At 43.9% G+C, this 19502-nt stretch overlaps 1 protein-coding gene across 1 annotated transcript in view; it reads left to right on the forward strand.

Moving 5' to 3' along the window:
• The window catches only part of LOC147717635 (E3 ubiquitin-protein ligase TRIM39-like), a 333005-nt gene that overhangs the window by 139751 nt on the left and 173752 nt on the right, over nt 1-19502 (forward strand). The window contains exons 4-5 of the mRNA XM_086924432.1: nt 1132-1154; nt 2760-2872. Coding sequence (XP_086780558.1) covers nt 1132-1154; nt 2760-2872 — 136 coding nt within the window. The remainder of the gene's footprint in view (nt 1-1131; nt 1155-2759; nt 2873-19502) is intronic.

Below are 19502 nucleotides of genomic sequence, written 5' to 3' on the forward strand. Positions count from 1 at the left end.
GGGTTGACCCCACAAACAGACGGGTTTGGGGAAAATGGCTGGGTCAAATTACCCAAGACATTGATATGTATTCTTGGACATTGCTCGCTCTAATTTGGTGTACTACTTGAGTGTTGCTGCCTTGCTTACACATGGTACTTTATTCTGTATTGCGATGCGTGTGTGCCATTTTTGCTGCCTTAAACTCAGAAAAATCGGTTTATCAAAAAAAAACATGGACTGTGTGTTGAAAGACCAGTCATAGAGATAGCACCACTCTTAGTCAAGTTGCCTACAGTATACTACATATGTCATACAGAGACTTTGCCCATACATTTAGCAAATATGCGGATTATTCGGACATCTGTACTCTGCTAATAGTGAGTGATAGCTAATGAGCAATTCCTTACATTAATTTCACAAAATATTGAATGGAGATGGCTCATCTTCTCTTTGATACAAGCTAGACACACATAGAGAACATGGGCTAGTGACACTTTGTAATATGGAAAAAAATCTGCGGGCGAACTTCCTCTCAAATAGAATAACGTTTTCTGCTGCACATTTTTGGGGTTGGAGAGTAAATTGTAGCACATCGAATAGGGGCCAAGCACAATGTCGTATGTCAGAGAGCAGCCAGTAGCCTAGGACAGATAGACTAGGCATTCAATCCGATATGGCCACTTGTATCATCTGGCTTAAAAGTTAATATTTCCTGGGGCAGATTTGCCAGTGTATAAATGAATTAATTGCATGCCAATGCATGTATAATTTTTTTCCCCATGATCCGAGGAAGTATACATTTTTTTCAAATGGCCAAGATCTATGGTACAGGAATCTCCACCATAAAGAGATTGCATTCTTCCCTCCAAAATGTGCATCTTTAAGAACTCAAACCCAACAAGCAGAACAGTCTTCTGTTTAACTGAGCTAATCTTATTTTGTAGAAAGACTCATACTGCACTGACTGCATTCATAAGTTAACCCATGCTTTATTTCTAAAGAGCAATAATAAAAAAAGTATGTATTCATTATTAATATACTTGGTTTTATTTGTATATATTTGTTTAAAATTACTGCACTTGTGAATACATTTTACTGTGAACGCAACCTCTAGTAGTTTCATGTTGGTGTCTGTCTTTCTCTCCCCAGGATGTGAAGAGCACACTGAGCAGGTACGATTATCGGCACTTAACAGCTCATCATATACAAATGTATGAGGAGCCTTTACTATTACTTATTTCACACTACACTTTACTTATGTATTTGTGTTCCTCAGGTGAGCCAATTTTTTTATATCTCACCATCTTCTAATTAGGGGCATAGCTTTTGCAATATTTGTACCCTGAACCGTACTAGTTTTGCCCTAGATATTTAGAAATGATTAAACATGAGTTCTTTGGAGTCTTGTTACTCAACACGGAAAGAACGTCTAGTTTATTGCACTTCTATATTGATTTTTATTTATTATTTTCTTTGTCATTTACCAATTCATTTTTTTCTTTTCCATTTTATTTTTTTATTTTGTTTTACTATTTTCTTGTTTCTTTTTTTATATTCACATTTTCTTACCAATGTGTTCTTTTATGATTTCTCTTTTCTAATTATTTCTTATTTTGCTTTAAATTTCTTTTTATGTTCTCTTATATTTGTCTTTCATTTTCTAGTAGTATATTTTATCTTATTTACTTCTTTCCTTCTATTTTTTCTATTTATAATTTTGTTTTTTCTCTCTACACTTTACTCCCCTAGTTTCCATTCTGTTTAGTGTTTACTTTGTGTCTCATGTTAGATGTGTGCTATTGCTTTTATGTTGTTTACTTATGTGATATTTTTACTTTCTTTTGCCTTTATTTGTTTTCTTTTCATTATTATGTTTGTAAGTTTCTTTCACTAGTATCCATTCTCTTCATGTGGTTTGTGGATTACTTTTTGCTGTTATTTATATATTTTTATTTGCTCTTCATTTTAACTCTCTTTCTCTTTGTTTCTAGTCTATCTTTTGCCTTTTCTATTTAATACATTCTTTAGTTTATCATTCATACTTTTATATTCCTTTCTGAGCTTCTGTTTTCATCTTAGTTTTCAAACTTTATTTTATAACTCAGTATTTTAATGTTCATGCTATGGTATGGCTCACTGAGTGCAATGGTTGTTGCTGAACCATGCAGTGTTTGAAAGGTTAGAAGTTTGAATCCCAGATAGACAGACTCGGGCTTCCATCCTTTTGATGTTGATAAGTTGATTTAGAGTGCTCATTATCTGCAGCATTTATAAACATTAGAAGTGTGTAATGCATTGTAAAAAGTCAAGTTATTAGTGGTAATATTATGTACTTTTTCTTTACCATTTCACTTTGAGCGCATTGGTATATTATTTACTTGTATGATATTAAAGATCATTAAACCATAAATATGTTTGGAGTTGTACGGCAAAACCTACAGTTTGATTTTTGTCAATAAATATGTTCCTTTTCCCATTCTTATTTTTGAGGGACACTTCATTTAGTTATTTGACAGTATATATTCCCTGTTACACATTTACCTTTCGGAAATCCCTATGTTTATTATATGCCCTGGTGCACTCACTGTACTATCATTTACAGGTGGAGTTCTTATATTCCTGTATCCCAGTGTCCCATTCTTAATTTTTTACAGATTGGGTGCTTACTGTACGCTTCCTTCCTGTTTACATTATTCAGCTACCTCTCTTTTATCTGACACAATATAGTATTTCCCAACTTCCAACTTTGATATCATTCCCACTTGTCTCTTTCCAAGGTATGAAAATGTGAAAGCTCAGGATGCTGCTTATGATACCTCAACAGGGATAAAAGAGATGACTAACAAGGAGAAGGAAGTGGACCTGCACAGAGAGATAATTGAATTATTGGGTGAGAAACTCCAAACATGTCCTAGTGTTACTATAAAGAATTAACAGTAAAGTTTAAATGCCTGTATTTATGAGAATACCAAAATATTCAGTTGTCATTTGGGTATATATTTGTGTTGTTTCTAAAACATATGAAGCGCAAGCTATAAAAGAGCATCAGTGAATCCAACATTAACAAAATTAATGCAGTAATCAAAGACCACGTTAAAATGCAGACAAGGACCTTGGAAGTTCTGTAACATGCCTTTATATTCATTTACTCAATCCTATGGTGATCAGCCTATAAATAGACTTGCCTCCCTCTGCACAGAGCTTTCTGCCAAACCTATGTAGTTGACCTCAATCTATTATAAACAATATTTGTCATTCAGTAGGCACATGATTCAGCCTGTACCAAGTAATATGAGACTTCATTTCTTATAAATAAGAACTACTTTGGGGCATATTCACAAACTGCGCTTTATTGTATATTAAGGAGTACTACAATAGTACTACTCCTGTACTACAAAATAATATTCACATGCATCAGTCTGCCCCAGCCTATCATTTCTATGTAGAGATCTCCTCCCAAGTTTCTATTTTTTTTGTAAATGAGGGATGGGGCAGGTCAAGTGGCTGGTAAATAGGGAATACTTACTACTAAACAGGTCGGGTTTAGAAAGTTTAAGGAGGAGTTTTGAGAGGGGTAAGTAGGGGTTTGGGTAGGGGCATGCACTCACCCAAAAATAGAGTAATCCCAGTCTGATATTCATACTACACTTTTAAAACTACTACAGCCAAAATAGTCCCAAAACAGTCATAAACGCATCCATCTTAGACCTGGAGTAAGACAGGCACTGCACATGGCCAACCACTGGTACTGGTATATAAATAAAACATAAACATTATATTATAACCTTTTTTAATTTAAAAATAAACGTAGCTAAATTGGAAAAAAAACAACATTATTTAAAATGAATTTTATACATATATCTTAGTAACTTTTACTACATACTAGAGAATTATACACATTTTACTTTAGGTGGGATATTTTAAATACATCTTTAAAAAATATATTTTTTAAATTTAATATATAAATAATTGATCTGGTTAAATCAGAATTAAGTTAATAGTGGTATGGTGTTTTTCTTTTGTTCCACATTTTACATAACTATGTAAAATACATTTCCTGAAGAAACCCACCGCAGACCCCTCAGACCTCAAGAACTTCCACCCCATCTCGCTCCTCCCTTTCCCTGCAAAAGTCATCGAGAAAACGGTCAACAAACAGCTGAAAGCCTTCCTGGAGACGAACGGCTCCCTCGACCCATCGCAGTCCGGATTCCGAGCGAACCACAGCACCGAGACCGCCCTCATCGCGGCCACCGACTACATCCGGACCCTGCTAGACAACAGAGAAACGGCCGCCCTCATCCTGCTCGACCTTTCGGCTGCGTTTGACGCGGTCTGCCACCGCACCCTGACAACCCTCCTCCGGCACGCCGGGATCCAAGGAAAGGCCCTGGAATGGATCACCTCCTTCCTCTCCAAAAGAACCCAAAGAGTCCGTCTCCTGCCCTTCCTCGCAGAAGCCACCAAGATCATCTGCGGCGTACCTCAAGGCTCGTCGCTCAGCCCCACCCTCTTAAACGTCTACATGAGCCCCCTCGCAGCCATCGCACGCAAGCACAACCTCAACATCATCTCCTACGCCGACGATACCCAACTGATCCTCTCCCTCACCAACGACCCCACCTCCGCCAGAGCCAGCTTCCAGGACGGAATGAAAGACATCGCAGACTGGATGAAGCTCAGCCGCCTGAAACTGAACTCAGACAAGACGGATGTCCTCATCCTCGGCCCATCCATCTCCGCCTGGGACGACTCTTGGTGGCCCCCTGCTCTGGGCCCCCCACCCAAGCCCACGGACCATGCACGCAACCTGGGCTTCATCCTTGACTCCTCCCTCACGATAGCCAAGCAAGTTAACGCCGTTACCTCCTCCTGCTTCACCACTCTCCGCATGCTCCATAAGATCCTCCTCTGGATCTCCACTGGAACCAGGAAAACGGTCACCCAGGCCCTCGTCACCAGCCGTCTGGACTACGAGAACCCCCTCTACGCTGGGACCACCGCCAAACTACAGAAAAGACACCAGCGCATCCAGAACGCCTCAGCACGACTCGTCTTGGACATCCCCCGACACAGCCACATCTCCACCCACCTGAGGGACCTGCACTGGCTCCCCATCAGCAAAAGGATCACGTTCAGACTCCTCACCCACGCACACAAGGCTCTCCACGACTTGGGCCCCGAATACCTCAACAACCGCCTCACATTCTACACGCCAACCCGCCAGCTCCGCTCCGCCAGCCTCGCCCTCGCCACCGTCCCACGGATCTGCAGAACCACCACCGGAGGAAGATCCTTCACCTATCTGGCGGCCAAGACCTGGAACACCCTTCCCACCCACCTACGACTCACCCAGGACCATCTCTCCTTCAGGAAGCAACTCAAGACCTGGCTTTACGAGCCCCCCCCGCCCCAGCGCCTTGAGACCGTAGCGGGCGAGTAGCGCGCTTTACAAATACTCTTGATTGATTGATAAGATACACATTTTAAAAAATATATATTTTTAAAAAGTTAAAGAACCTTTACAAAATTCCTTTTCCTTAACCATAGGGAGGTCTTTGCCCCGGGTGGCGGAGACCTCCTCATACATTTAAAAAAATGACTAATCATGACTTATACGTTTATGTCCACCACCTCATTTCAGGATGTGGGGATTGTGTACACTTTCTAGTTACTTTACACTCTGAAATAGTGAATAACCAAATGTAGTACAGTTAATACAAAGAGTCAAAGTAAATTTACACATGAGTAAATCTACACAATAATATTTCTCTTTGTGAACAGGGCCTCTTGTGCTCAATCCCAAACATATGCCCGAGGCCTGATTTAGAGGAAGACGGTCATGACTCTTGCAGAAAACCTGCTGATATCTCATCCCCTACCCTCTCAGTTCCTAGCCTCATTTAGAGAAACATAGTTTCCCATATTACCGAATCTGTACATTTACCGAATCGGTAATTTACAGAATCGGTAAATTTACAGATTCGGAAATATTTTGGCCCCCTACATCTGATACTCCAAATACCGATTGGTTTTTTGCCTCCTACATATGGCCCCAAAAATTTTCCTGTGCTACCATGTCATCTATTTTGTGAAGAAAAAAAACTGATTGGGGAATATTTTCATTGTTTTTTTCCCTAAAGTGCGAGCCTCTTTTGAGGAGTTAGCAGCCAAAGGGTCTTCAAACTTTAAACCGTGCCCACCTGTCCTTAAATTATTCATTTAAATTATTCACTTAGAGCCTGATTTTGACTTTGGCAGACGGGATTTACTTCGGCATTGTGACTGAGTAATGTACTCCACTGCCCTGACTGAGAACCTGCATGCCAAATTTAGGGCTGGGCGCAGGCCCAGCAAATATCTCTTGTCTTGGCAGGTACCAGCATCATGGCAGTTGCTGCTCCGCCAAAATGACAGGGATGGTATGGCAAACTTTCAATCTTTTTATTTTATTTTTGTTTTTGAAAGTAAGAAAATCAGTGACCCACTCGCCGTGGGAGTTTGTTTCCATGGCATTGGGATCATTTTGTGGTTTACACTGGCCCTTACCTCCAGGTTTTAGCTGGCATTGATTGACAGTGAAAGCTTGCCATTTGTGCACTCACTCTAAATACAGGGGGCTGACAAATGGCAAAACCTCTGACAGCCCTTACACTGTCTAGACGTCAAAGATGTATGTCGGTGGTGGAGACAGAATAGTCTCTGCCATCGACATGCTATAGGTCTGCCCAACTCAAAAAGAAGTGGGTCGACCTTCAGTTGGCGGAGAGGCAACTCCCTGCCAAACTCTAAATCAGGTCCTTAGTCCCAAACATGTAAAACTGATTTGCACACACACCAAACCTACATTGTGCAAAATGTCATGCTTTAACAAGTTCAATAACCACAGCTACTATGTATTAAAAAGACATTACAAGTCAAGTGAATTAATAAATCCAATTTACAGTCTTTAAAGCTTACACTTTGAGTTCTGTATACAGAATTATTTTTCAGTTCAAATTTACTGAAGATATACCCAGATAGGGTGTCACATTAGAATCTAAGCAACATTTTGAGTGAGCAATCCCTCTGTAGAACTTCTCTGATAAATTATAGATTCATAGATAATATTGAGAAGGATCTCTCAAATACTCACTTTTTTGCTTAGTTTTTAAAGATTTTGTTGGAGGACTTGTTGTGATAACAAGCTGGATGTAGTTCTATAACATGTCGTGTTCTCCCCACGAAGAATTATTTGGGGGTTCTTTCTTTCTACAAGTATAAGGGTTTTTGAGCTACAGTTGGCACCGTCCTACAGAGACGATAAAAGTGGGTCCCTGTGAGTCACAATAAAAAGGGAGTGTGAAATGGGTGTTCAATGTTCCATTGTGGCTCACAAGAATACGTATCAATGGCTTGTGACCCTTACTGTAGTTGCAATCCAATAATTGTATACTCCAAAGGGTGGTGGTATTTATTAGTAAAGTGGTATCTGTGTTTGAGGGAAAGCTTCTACTTTAAGACTGTCAGCTGGATACTACGTCCCTATGTCCTTTCATGTTATGAAATTGTTTTTTATTATTGGGTCCCTGTCCCTTTAATGGATAGGGGCTGCAATGTCTGTATTTTGGGACTGTAAATGCTGGGACAGAGCTCTGTCTCCATCGTGGCGTTCACAGCTATTAAAGGTTGTGCAAATCCATCTGAGTGGATGTTTCATGCAGCGACCAACTGGGCTGGCTTTAGGGCAGTGCGTCTGGTACGGCAGCACTGGGCACTGACCTGGGAAGGGTGGCGCTGACCTCAGGAAATGGGCGCGGTGTTTAGCAATAACTTACAATTTTCAAGCAGCATTAAACATTTCAAGATAATTCTTGTGATTAATGTTCTTGCTAGAGAGAGTGAGCAGAGTTTTGTCTATTGGCAGTTTTGACTCCACATAAGGCAGCGCAGAGGATTAATATGCCCGCTGCTAAGAAGGCATACTGTGCACATAACCGATCTGTATTTTATGTGTTTAGCTGAATGTATTTCTGCTTTTGTGACGGAGATCCTTTTGCTACCCCAGTTCATAATATTTATTTATTTATTTTTAACATTTATAGAGCACACTGTAACCCTACAGGCATCCTGGCGCTGTGACATTGGGAAGGAGACTGGCAGGAGAAGTTACAGAGCTAAGCCAGAGGGTCATACTTTGGGGAAGAACCACGTCTTGACTGTCTTGCGGAACGTCATTAGGTCCTGTAGTCTCGTAATTTACAAAGTAAGATGATTCCAAAGGCGGGCAGCTGCCACGCCGAACTCTCTTCCCCCCAGAGTTACTTTCTTTATCCTAGGAATCCTAACAAGACTAGCAGTCGACGAGTGCAGGTTGCGTGCAGGTTCATACCATTTGAATCTGCCTTGTAGCGGGTTAGGCCCCTGTCCATGAAGTGCCTTAAACACTATACATAGGGATTTGAACAAGATCCTTTGAGTCACCGGGAGCCAGTGCAGGTCTGCCAGCGCTTGAGTTGTAGAAGTGCAGCGTGCCGGAGTCAGTGCAAGCTTTGCTGCTGCCGCCGGGATTCTCTGGAGCCTAGCAATCAGATATCCCGGACACTCCAAGAGTGGAGCATTGCAATAATCCAGGCGACTCATAATAATGCTCCTAACTAGCAAAATTCTTGCCTGGGCTGGCAGTAATGGTAGAACTTTCTGGAGTCCCCAGATAAGAATATAACAACCTCCAAACAGTTTGTTGACATGGGATTCCAAATTCAACTTCTCATTAAAACTGACCCCAGATTGTGAATTGTGCTCACTAGTACCAGACTGACAGCTGTAGGTATAGGCCAGAAATCCGCTTTTAGCACTGATGGGATGACGCCCACCTGACAGTGCAGGATCCCTGTTTTCTCACTGTTAAATTGTAGTGAGTTGTCCCTGAGCCAACTCACCATTTCTTCTATGCAAGCATAAAAACTTTCCTGAGAATCCGCGTGATCGCCGTCCACGGACACAATAAGCTGGGTGTCACAGACTTAATTGACAACGCTGATATGATGGGTTTTAATGATATCTGGAAGTGGCCGCATATATGCGTTCTACAATATGGGGCTGATTGAGGACCCCTGAGGTACCCCATGTTCATTTTTGAAAATCTCCGATTGATACGGGGGAAGCGCTACTGCCTGACATCTTTCACATAGATACGAGCGCATCCAGCTCAGTGCCACACCTGCCACTCCCAGAGCTTTCAGTCATGTAAGAAGAATAGTATGGTTACCGGATCTGAATCGAAATATACAACCCTAATATAGAATAGTGACTATTATGAACAGTCATCAAAGAGCTGCATGAGAACTGCATAAAATAAGTTAGGACATTCTCTTTTTCCCCCCAGTGTTTCATTATCTATTCCTAATGTTGCTAAAAAGGCTTTGTTTGGTTAAATATACATTATTGGTGAATTCACCCTTTACCAGTGCTTGGAAACAAATGAAATGTATTTGAGAGAGGGACTATGAAGAGATGAGGGGCACTTTTGCCTGGTGATCGCGAGGGAATCTGAGGAAGTGGTCATGGGCTGTGTTGCTAAAAATGATTGTTGCGCCGGTTGCCAACCGCCCTAAAGCCGGCCCTGTTGACCAATTAGAAAACACATCATGGAGCAAAACAAGGATTAGTCCCATGCAGTACTATGCAAAAAGAGTGACCCAATCTTTAAAATATCATGCTCAGTCATTCACCAGTTTGGTCTGCTAGTGTGGCAAAAACACTTGTGATTTGTTTTTTTTACGTATCAATAATTAAGGCTTCCAAATTGTACTCATTGCACTTTTTCCTAGCCAAAACAGCTCATTTATGTGGTGATTTGTGTTTTTCGTGTATAGTAAAAGGGCAATCTGGCTCTGTTAATGGTCACTAATGAAATTAATGTTCTATGTGGCTTCTTCATCGCTGTTTCCTCTCAACCCCCACCCCATCTGTCTTCTAGAATTCATGGAGTTGGCTGTTCAGATTTTGTGTCAGGCAACGGGCAATTTTCATTGGTGTGCGCTTTGTAATGTCTGCAGGGCCTGCAGTGGTGCACCTACGCCCTGGTTCATAGCCTAGAGACTTGAAGCCCCAAGAGGGTGTTCCACCAATCTAACAGGGTCTCCGTGACCTAATTCTCCATTCCATCTCAGACCCTTCAGCAATGCTGGCCTATTCCCACTACATGCCTCAAACAGTACTTGACGTGCACGTCCATATCTATCAGGGCGCGTCTTCAATAAACGTTATCTACTTCTCACTGAACTCTTCGAGGAAAGGCCAACTGGGAATAGGGCTTTGCTTATTTGGATCTGCTTGTCGCAGAAGGGCTTGATATTCTCTGGCCTGCTGCTTGTTTTCTAGACCATCTCTTGCTGCTTCATATGTTCAGGCTACATCTAATCTTACTAATTACAAACTACTCCTTACTGTTATAGCTTAATTGTGTCTGCGTCCTTTCATCTAATCCCTCCCTATACAGGCTGCCACTCCAGTATTATCTATCCGCTCGCAGCAGTAGGACTTTGCTTTGATTTGCAATCCCAAATGGTATAAATTTTTATTGTGTACTTAATTAAAACCTTTACAATATTGTTGCATAAAAAAGCGTGTTTTTTTTAAAGTACAAATTCCTGAACAGTTAAAAAGGAAAACAAGCTTTCTGGAAGTTCATGTGTTTAGTTTGGTTATAAAAGGTGTTTCAATGAGTCTATTCGTTACACTTCACGCATCCGATTTCATGGCTTTAGTTTCCTTATTCTCAATGTTTTGTATTAGCTGCAGTGCCCTTTGGAAAAATCTGGCGGCCCAACAAGCTGTCTGCAATTGATGACTGTTCAGTGCTAGCATGATGGCCGGGCGGCATGTTCTGATTTGGAAAAAACGGAATACGTATAGTGACATCTCAAGTTTTTCAAAGAGGGACAAATGCACAATATGTGCAACGTTAATTCTTCCTTTTGTCCACATAGTCTGCAGACTGGGGTCGTCCATGTTTGCTTCCATGGTGGGGTGTGTTCTTTTAAGATGGTAGTTCCCAACCGTAGAATTAGTAGTATTTTTTGGGTGGCCGTAGATATGTGATTGACTAGATAGGTTTGGGCGCCTTTTTCACGTATGTGGCCAACACCGCCCAACTGTGTTTTTTCTTTGCTGTTGCGGCTTTATCTGATAGCCATGATCTTTGCTTTGTGGCCCCATTGCTCGCTTTTTTTTAAGGTTTGGTTTGTATTCCATGCCTTTTCCAGCTTGAGATCTGACAGGGCATTCACGCATACTGTTTTCCAGTCTTTTTTCGATTTTGTCTGGTTATTCATCTCCGTCCAGCAGAGGCCCATGAGCGTGTCCTCTTGGGCTGCTTAGTTTCCAGCATGTTTTTAGAATAGCCGCTTGTCTGACTTGGTGCTGATTTTATAGGCCAAATTCCAGACGAATCTGAGATTGGGATACAAACTTCGGAATCCGAAAGATGTGTTTGAACAGCTCTGGTTGTTGTGTGTTCAAGAAATTAGCATCCTTTCACCTGAACAGTTCTGACCCATATGTAAGAGATGGTAAAAACTTAGCAGCTATTACCTTCAGCAGGTGTGAGTTAGATGGACAATTCAGTTTCGTTTTTAATAAGTTTAAGGCGAAACATAGCTTGTTTGCCTGGGCCTTTCTGTACAGTTGATGGTATTTCAGAGTCCACCTGGCATCCACCACTATGCCCAGATATTTGTACGAAGAAGTCTGCTCGAGTGTGTTATCTGCGATATGCCATTTAAAAGATTTCTTCCCTGGCCGCGAGGCAAACGATCTTCGTTTTTTTGTAATTGATTTGCAAGCCCTGGGCACTGATGTAATCATGGAGCTTCGTGATGGGGCGTTGTTAGCCCATCGGGGTCTGACTACACAGTACGATGTCATCTGCGTACTGTATGGTCCTAATTTTGTGCTGGGCTAGCTTTGGGGATCGCTTTTTATTTCCGCAATGCTTTTGTCCAGGTCCGCTGTAAAGATGTTAAACAGCGTTGGTGCCAGTACGCAGCCTTGTTTGAGGCCAACATGGGTGGGTATTTTTCCAGATATTCTGTCGCCATCACCTAGTTTTATTCTTACCCAGGTAGATGAGTATAGATTGATAATGGCCTGCAGCAGCATTGATGGAATTTCCCAAGTGGCCATTTTTTTCCATAGTGCCTCCCTCGGTACGGAGTCGAACGCTGCTTTTAGGTCGACAAAACACGTATACAGCTTAGTTGATTTCTCCCTTGCTTTGTCGACCAGGAGGTTTAGCGCAAGCAGGTTACATAGTGTGTTGGTTCCGGGCCTAAAACCGGTCTGCGTGGTCGGGAGAATTTTTTTCGCGCAGACCCAGTCTTCTAAGGCCCTCAAGAGATTCGAGGCGTAAATTTTTGCCTCGACGTCTATGAGCGCGATGAGGCGGTAGTTAGCTGGGTCAGATCATGTGCCTGCCTTGAAAATTGGATGTAGGATGCTGCCTCTCTATGATTGGGGAATACATCCGGACTGAAAAGCGATGTTGTATAAAGGGGTAAGATATTCCGCCCAGAACTGGTGATCTTGTTTGAACAGGGCGTTCGGTAAGCCGTTCGGGCCTGGGGCGCCCTTGGATCTCAAGTTTTTAAGCACCTTTTCTACCTGCAATGGCGTTATCCAGTTTGCCTCAAAGTGTGGATCTGCATCTCGGTTGCCTTGATTTGGAATCCTTTTGCCTGCATCTCCGGGACTGCGAGGACCAGCAGCCCGAAAATCATACACAGCTGGCTCCTCTTCCCGCCACCTCCCTGAGGCTTGAAAACTGCTCGCGGCCCCCCGCTTCGCAAGAGCCGCTCGCAGCAGTGGGACTTTGCCTTGATTTGGAATCCTTTTGCCTGCATCTCTGGGACTGCGAAGACCAGCAGCCCGAAAATCATACACAGCTGGGTCCTCTTCCCGCCACCTCCCTGAGGCTTGAAAACTGCTTGCGGCCCCCGCTTTGCGGGAGCGGGACTTTGCCTTGATTTGGAATCCTTTTGCCTGCATCTCCGGGACTGCGAGGACCAGCAGCCCAAAAATCATACACAGCTGGGTCCTCTTCCCGCCACCTCCCTGAGGCTTGAAAACTGCTCGCGGCCCCCACTTCGCGGGAGCCGCTCGCAGCAGTGGGACTTTGCCTTGATTTGGAATCCTTTTGCCTGCATCTCCGGGACCGCGAGGACCAGCAGCCCGAAAATCATACACAGCTGGGTCCTCTTCCCGACCACTTCCATGCAGCCTATTTAAATCACCTTAACTTCCCGCCCCGCGGGACGCACGCGGCCGTTGTAGCCCGGAGGAGACCGGACCGGGCCAACCCTCTTTTTCATTTGGCGCATTTCACATTCCTACTGCCGCTACCAATAGTATTTACCTATCTGGGTGAAGATTTGTATCAGTAACATGGCAGCGCGCGAAAGTAGGAGTAATGCAGCTACCTCAAGTGGATGATTAACAGGAACGTTGGATAACTTTATTATCAGAGCCAACTCAGTTATTGACCAGGGGATAATCTTAATGGAGCGTCAGGTTTCTCAAGATCTAGCCCTAGCGAAAAGATCGTCCCTGGGCCATTTCGCAAATGCTCGTACACCTGAACCCATCATGCGAGCGAATATAAATGACTTCTCTGTGACCGTAGACAGTCCACCTATCTCCCAAAATCAGGGCCATACCTCCCCAACTGAGCAGCTGCAACCATCAGAGGCAATAGAGACTACCATAGTGTCAACCACGGCCAGCTCTCCTGAAAGACCTAACACTCGGCAGCTGGGGGAGAGACGTGAGGGGGCGATATCCAAGAGGAAGCGGGGGGCTGCTACTGTCATTGGAGGCAGGAAGCCCAAACTTGCCAAAGATACTGGTAATAATGATATAACATCCAAGCACCAGGGGCCAGAGGTTTTGAACCCCACGGACATAAATGCCCCATCACCACTGACTGTAATCAGCTCAGGAGTAATCTCTTCAGGTGCGGCTGATTCCATCGGCGAAACAGTGGCATCAGAGGATCCTCTCCTTGCAAAATTGGGCGCCTTACTAAGATCTTCTCTCCAACCACTTGAAGATAGACTCACGCAGATTGAGCAGCAGCTCTCCAAGATTGAACAAGCTACACTGGAAACTGCGGACAGTATAAAGACAAATGTGTTGTCTCTGGGCAGCGTACAATCGAACACCGTACAGGGGGGATTGTAACACATAAATCTATTCCCCCTGTAGTACTACTTACTCTTAATATACCCACTGCAAAACCATCTGCACCTCTGGCCACACTTACTAATACTCCAATAGGGGGTATTACAGTAAAGTCAAAAGAAGGCGGTCGGTATTTCCCCAACGAGGGCTCTTCTGGGGAATGTAGAATTGACCTGCCCCCAGAATCGAGCCCGTATCTGGTAATCTTGACAGGGGTTCCCGAAATAAGTAATCCCAGTTTGGAATAGTTTATGTCCCTAAAAAACAAAGTCTCTGATTTGCTCAATAAAAATAGACCACTCCCCCGCCACATTACCAGCTAAATATTGATGGTGCGCAGGTTGTCTTGGGTGGGGCACAGGCCAAAAACCATAACTGGTGACTGTGTGCTGGTAAATTTTAAGGACCCACGGACCGTGGAGCATATTTGTAATTGGAGGTACCATAGTCCTGGGGCAACCATCCAACCCCTCCCATTGTCATATTTTTACCCCCACCCCAAATTTCTGATATGGAAGGTGATTGGACCCTAGTAGAGCACCGAGTTGTGGGTAGGGCTGAGAGGGGGTGGCATGCGCAACCACATGTACCCAGCCAAATAGGTACGCAAAATAGGTTCAGTGGTTTGGAAATGGTTGATTGACTGCAGCACAGTTGGGTGGAAACCTATGGCATCTCCCAAAGTAGGAGCAATGTCAACCCTGTGGGAGTTGCTGAGTCAACTAGTAGCCAATTGTCTAGTGATCCTTCAGATCCTCACCTGTTTACTCGGGGGACTATTACAGGTAATAGTGATGACCCACCCGGGAGAACCGGATCAGGTCGTATATTGGAGCCCCTTCGAGAAAGTGCAAGTGAAGGTGTCTTAATGGGGAGTGGTGCTATTTGCCCCATTGCTAGCAAACCGAGATCTGTGACAATATAGTCTTGGAATGTGGCAGGCGTACCCAACAAATTGGCTTGCCCAGAGTGTGGTTCCTTTGTGGACAAGAATGGCATCTGCCTCTTTCAAGAGACCTGGGCTAGGGATGAACAACTCCGAGTGGGATATGCCGCATTCCATGTACTCGCTCGTTGGGGGTGAAGGGGCGACCGTCAGGGGGCCTTACCACCTGGGTCGTTCTGCATCTGGGCTGCATGGCTGAGACTCTGACCACCCACTCAGATGATGTTCAGTGTGTAGTCCTGAAGTGGCCAAATTCTTTCAAGCTTGCCATCGTGAACGTTTATTCATGACCGGTAAGCGTAGCCAGTGAGTCAACCACCATCGACGAGTTGTCGCATTTCTTGCACACTATCACTAGTGACACCCACCTCCTCGTAGTTGGCGATTTGAATTGTCATTACGAGCCCCTACTGGGGATGAATGAAGGTTCCCTCATGGCGGAGGACGATCATTGGGCCATACCTCCAAGTCAATCCCCATTCCCCAAGACATGGTCCCCTCTAGCGATCCAGATCATGGTCCTAAGTCTGAACCATTCTATTAGGGCCTGTAATGGCCGTACTCTTTCGGATACTCCATGTAGGTGTACCTTCAATAAAATGGGACAAGAGTCGCGCTTTGACTATATTATGGTCGAGACGCGGCTGTGGTCCAAGGTTATTGATTTTAAGGTAATTACCAGGGTCGATAGCGATCACAACGCTCTAAGTCTGGAGATGGTTTTTCCTGGCCCAGGAGAGAATGTAACTGCAGATCTGGAAGCCCCACGAGACAGGACAATATTAACAAATGATAGACGCAGGGTTAAGTGGGAAAAAATAGTGGCATCCCCGGACGAACTATCTAAATTATATAATCTAATTTATCCCCTGTTTGTGGAGGTCGATGTTGTAAATACCCAGCCTCCGGATTCCGATTTCAATGAAAAAATGCAGGCTCTGCATAGGGACATAGTTTCTAGCCTAGTTGAGGTTTTTAACCCCCAGGTGTCCAAAAGGAGAAAAAGGGCTCCTGCATCCTCCTGGTATAATGCTGCATGTAGAACGGCTAAGTCCGAGCTGGTCCAGGCTCTAAAGCTTGGCAGCAATAAACCCCAAATTCGTGCTAGGAGACTGCAGTACAAAGAAGTAATGAAATATGCAAAGCAAGAGTGGGATCTTGAAAAGTGGACTAACCTCACTAGTGCCCTAAATTCACAGGATGCACACAGATTTTGGTCAATAGATAGTACAGGCTGTGGAGAACCAAAATCCGCTATTGAACTAAATATAGAGGCAAAAGTTTGGGAAGACCACTTTAAGGCCCTATAGTCACTAGAAACAGGTGTGGAAAGTATGCAGGTACCCCTAGTTTTAACTGACCAGTACGATGACTTAGAATTCACCATAGAGGAAGTATGTCATGCAATAGCTAAACTTGTGGTGGGAAAAGCCCCGGGCCTTGATAAACTTCCGGGAGACCTCTTCAGACACCAACCTAGGATTTGGGGCCCTTACCTCCATATAATTTTTAATGCAGTCCTGAGGGACACGAAGGTTCCCTGTACTTGGCTGGGAGCATAGATTGTCCCAATATTTAAGAAGGGCTCTCCTCTGCTCCCGGCCAACTACAGGCCCGTCAGCCTCATCGATGTTCTGCAAAAAAAATGTGTGCGGCTCATCTTAGATTGTTTACAGGACTGGATGGAGGAGCGCGCAATCCTCAGCCCGTACCAAGCGGGGTTTAGGAGGAACACCTCCACCATGGATCAAATCTTTCGCCTAATATTACTGTTCTGGAAAACAGCGAAGATTGAGGGTGGCAGCCTCTACATGGTGTTGGTGGACCTCCGCTCCGCTTTTGATTTAGTGCCCCGGGGGAAACTGTGGACTGTGCTCCAAAAACTGGGTGTCCCGCCCCAACTCCTGAACGTGCTGATGAGGTTGCATAAGGGGAACTTCGCGCAGGTTAGATGTGGGAGGAATGGGGCGCTGTCATCCAGGTTCTCCGTCGGCAGGGGGGTAAGGCAGGGATGCGTATTGGCACCTACCCTGTTCTGCCTCTATGTAAATGGCGTAATTGCACATCTTGATGTTCCCAACAATGATGCGCTAAGGCTGGTAGGTAGCAGGGTGCCGGCGATCATGTTCGCAGACGACACCCTGCTACTTTCCAAGTTTCCTATGGGGATACAGCGCACATTGGACGGCTTCGAGGATTTCTGCAGAAACCACGGTCTGGAGATAAACGCCGATAAAACAAAATTTATGATCTTCAACCCTTCATCATCTACCCGCCCGAATCCTAGCTTGGGCACAGTGAGATTAGAAAGGGTGACGACCTTTGAATATTTGGGGGTAACCAAATGAAAACCTGTCATGAGGCCCCCAACAAGTAAAATCACAAATGAAACTGGCCCAGCTTGCGGGGGGAATCCTTACTCTCTCCAATACATCTACATTTAAACCAGTGAGTCCCCCTTTGGAGATCTATAAAACCCTGGCGAGGGCTGCAATTTTGTATGGGGGGGGGGAGTTGTGGGGACATTCTTGTAGGCCTGAAATTGCCAAAACGGAAAACAAATTTATTAGACAGCTGTTGGCACTCCCACAAAGTACCCCGCTTCTTCCTTTAAGGCTGGACTTGGGGTTGAGACCCATTGAAGATGAACTAGCACTCAAACCACTCAGGTTCTGGGGTAGGCTCTGGACGACGCCAGAGTTGCTGAATTATAGGCTAGAACTTAAGGAAATATTACATTGTCATAGTGCAGCAAAAATACCCTGGCTTATGTTTTTAAAGCAGGAATTTGTAAGATTGGGATTGCCTGCCTTGTGGTATGATCCGGAAAGGAGCTGCCATGAGGTCTCGCGTAAGTCGCTCACTAGGATTTTTGTGGACAAAAAACTCGCTGCTGTTTTGTCTGACCCTCATGCTGGCACCTTGATTATATTCCTTTTTAACACTCAAAGTTTCTTATTCTTTCGAGGACTTTATGGATGATATTTATTCCATTGCATCCAGGAAACTTTATTTACAATGGAGATATGGTACTCTACCTTTAAGAGCTTTTACAAGCAAATGGTCAACCTTTACCAACAAGACTTGTCCAGGGTGTAGCTGTGACTTAGAAGACGAACTTCACGTTCTCTTCTTTTGTCCAGCCTACAGCAAATCCAGGAACTACTGGCTAGTACCTCTATGCAAAAACGTGGGTTTTGTACAGTGTATATATGCTTTTAGAATTTTAAAAACTGATACGTCTAGGCATATTGTATTTGCAGTTTCCCAGTTCTTGCTAGCTATGTGGACTAAGCGCAGGCGTATGACTGCTAATGAATGTTAAGGTTCATTTATTGATAGATCTGTTATATTGAAATCATGTGCCACTCTAGCATGAATGCATTTTATCATCTACTGTGTCTACTTTAATGAATCGCATTATCATCTTTGTATATTCTTTTATCTTGTACTCTTTTATGGCAAATAGCCGAAATAAAGATTTGATGATGATGATGATTATCTATCCTTCAGTTACTTTACCATTTAAAGAGCTTTTTGGAATAATGTTAATTCTGCAATAAATCCACAGCTACCCTTTATCTCTTCTCTCATCATAATACACTATTCCCCTGCTTAACTGAATCTTGAATTGAAGATAGTGACTCCAGGTAACAATACTGCTTTATGCTCAACTCTCTCTCATAGTCTATACTTCTCCCCGCACGGCATTCTGTTTCAACCATCCTGGATGCTCAAGTGTTCTTCACTTTCTCTTCCTATCTTCCACTCCCCTTCGTGATAATTTGCAGTTTTTGCCGTCTCCTAGGCTTTTAGACTAACATTAATACTTTTCTTGCACTGCTCCCTCCACTTTCCTTCAATGGCCTTTAATCTCCATCTTAGATTCACTCACACTAATACGTCCTTACTTCCAAGATTCTTATCCTCTGTTGGAACGAGAATGTCCCCTGCATGGCCTACGGGTGTGTACTCCTGCTTTAAGTGAGACAAAGGCAGCAGTGGCCGATCTTTAAGTGTGGAGAAGCCCTGCCCCATCATCTTTTTACAAATATGAAAAGATTCTGTCAGGATGAGTAAAGGTTAGGCTGACAGACTCTCTTCATATTCAGGTTGGCAGCCAGGTGCAGTACATGCGCAGGCACCTGACTACCTGAGCCGAATCTTGCTGAGCAGAAGATGTCATAGCTCTGTATGCCTGACCCCTGCCTTGCAAAGAGCTTGGTGTTCCTCCCCAGAGCATCACAGAGGGCCTCGGACCTTGGGTCCTCCAGTTTTAAGCCCTGAAGTGTCCCAGGCTAAGTGTCTTATCAGTATCGCTCGCCACAGAGTGAGGTGGGGGTCAGCAGTCTAG

Source organism: Lissotriton vulgaris, chromosome 5 (genome assembly GCF_964263255.1).
Source record: "Lissotriton vulgaris chromosome 5, aLisVul1.2, whole genome shotgun sequence".
Lineage (NCBI taxonomy): Eukaryota > Metazoa > Chordata > Amphibia > Caudata > Salamandridae > Lissotriton > Lissotriton vulgaris.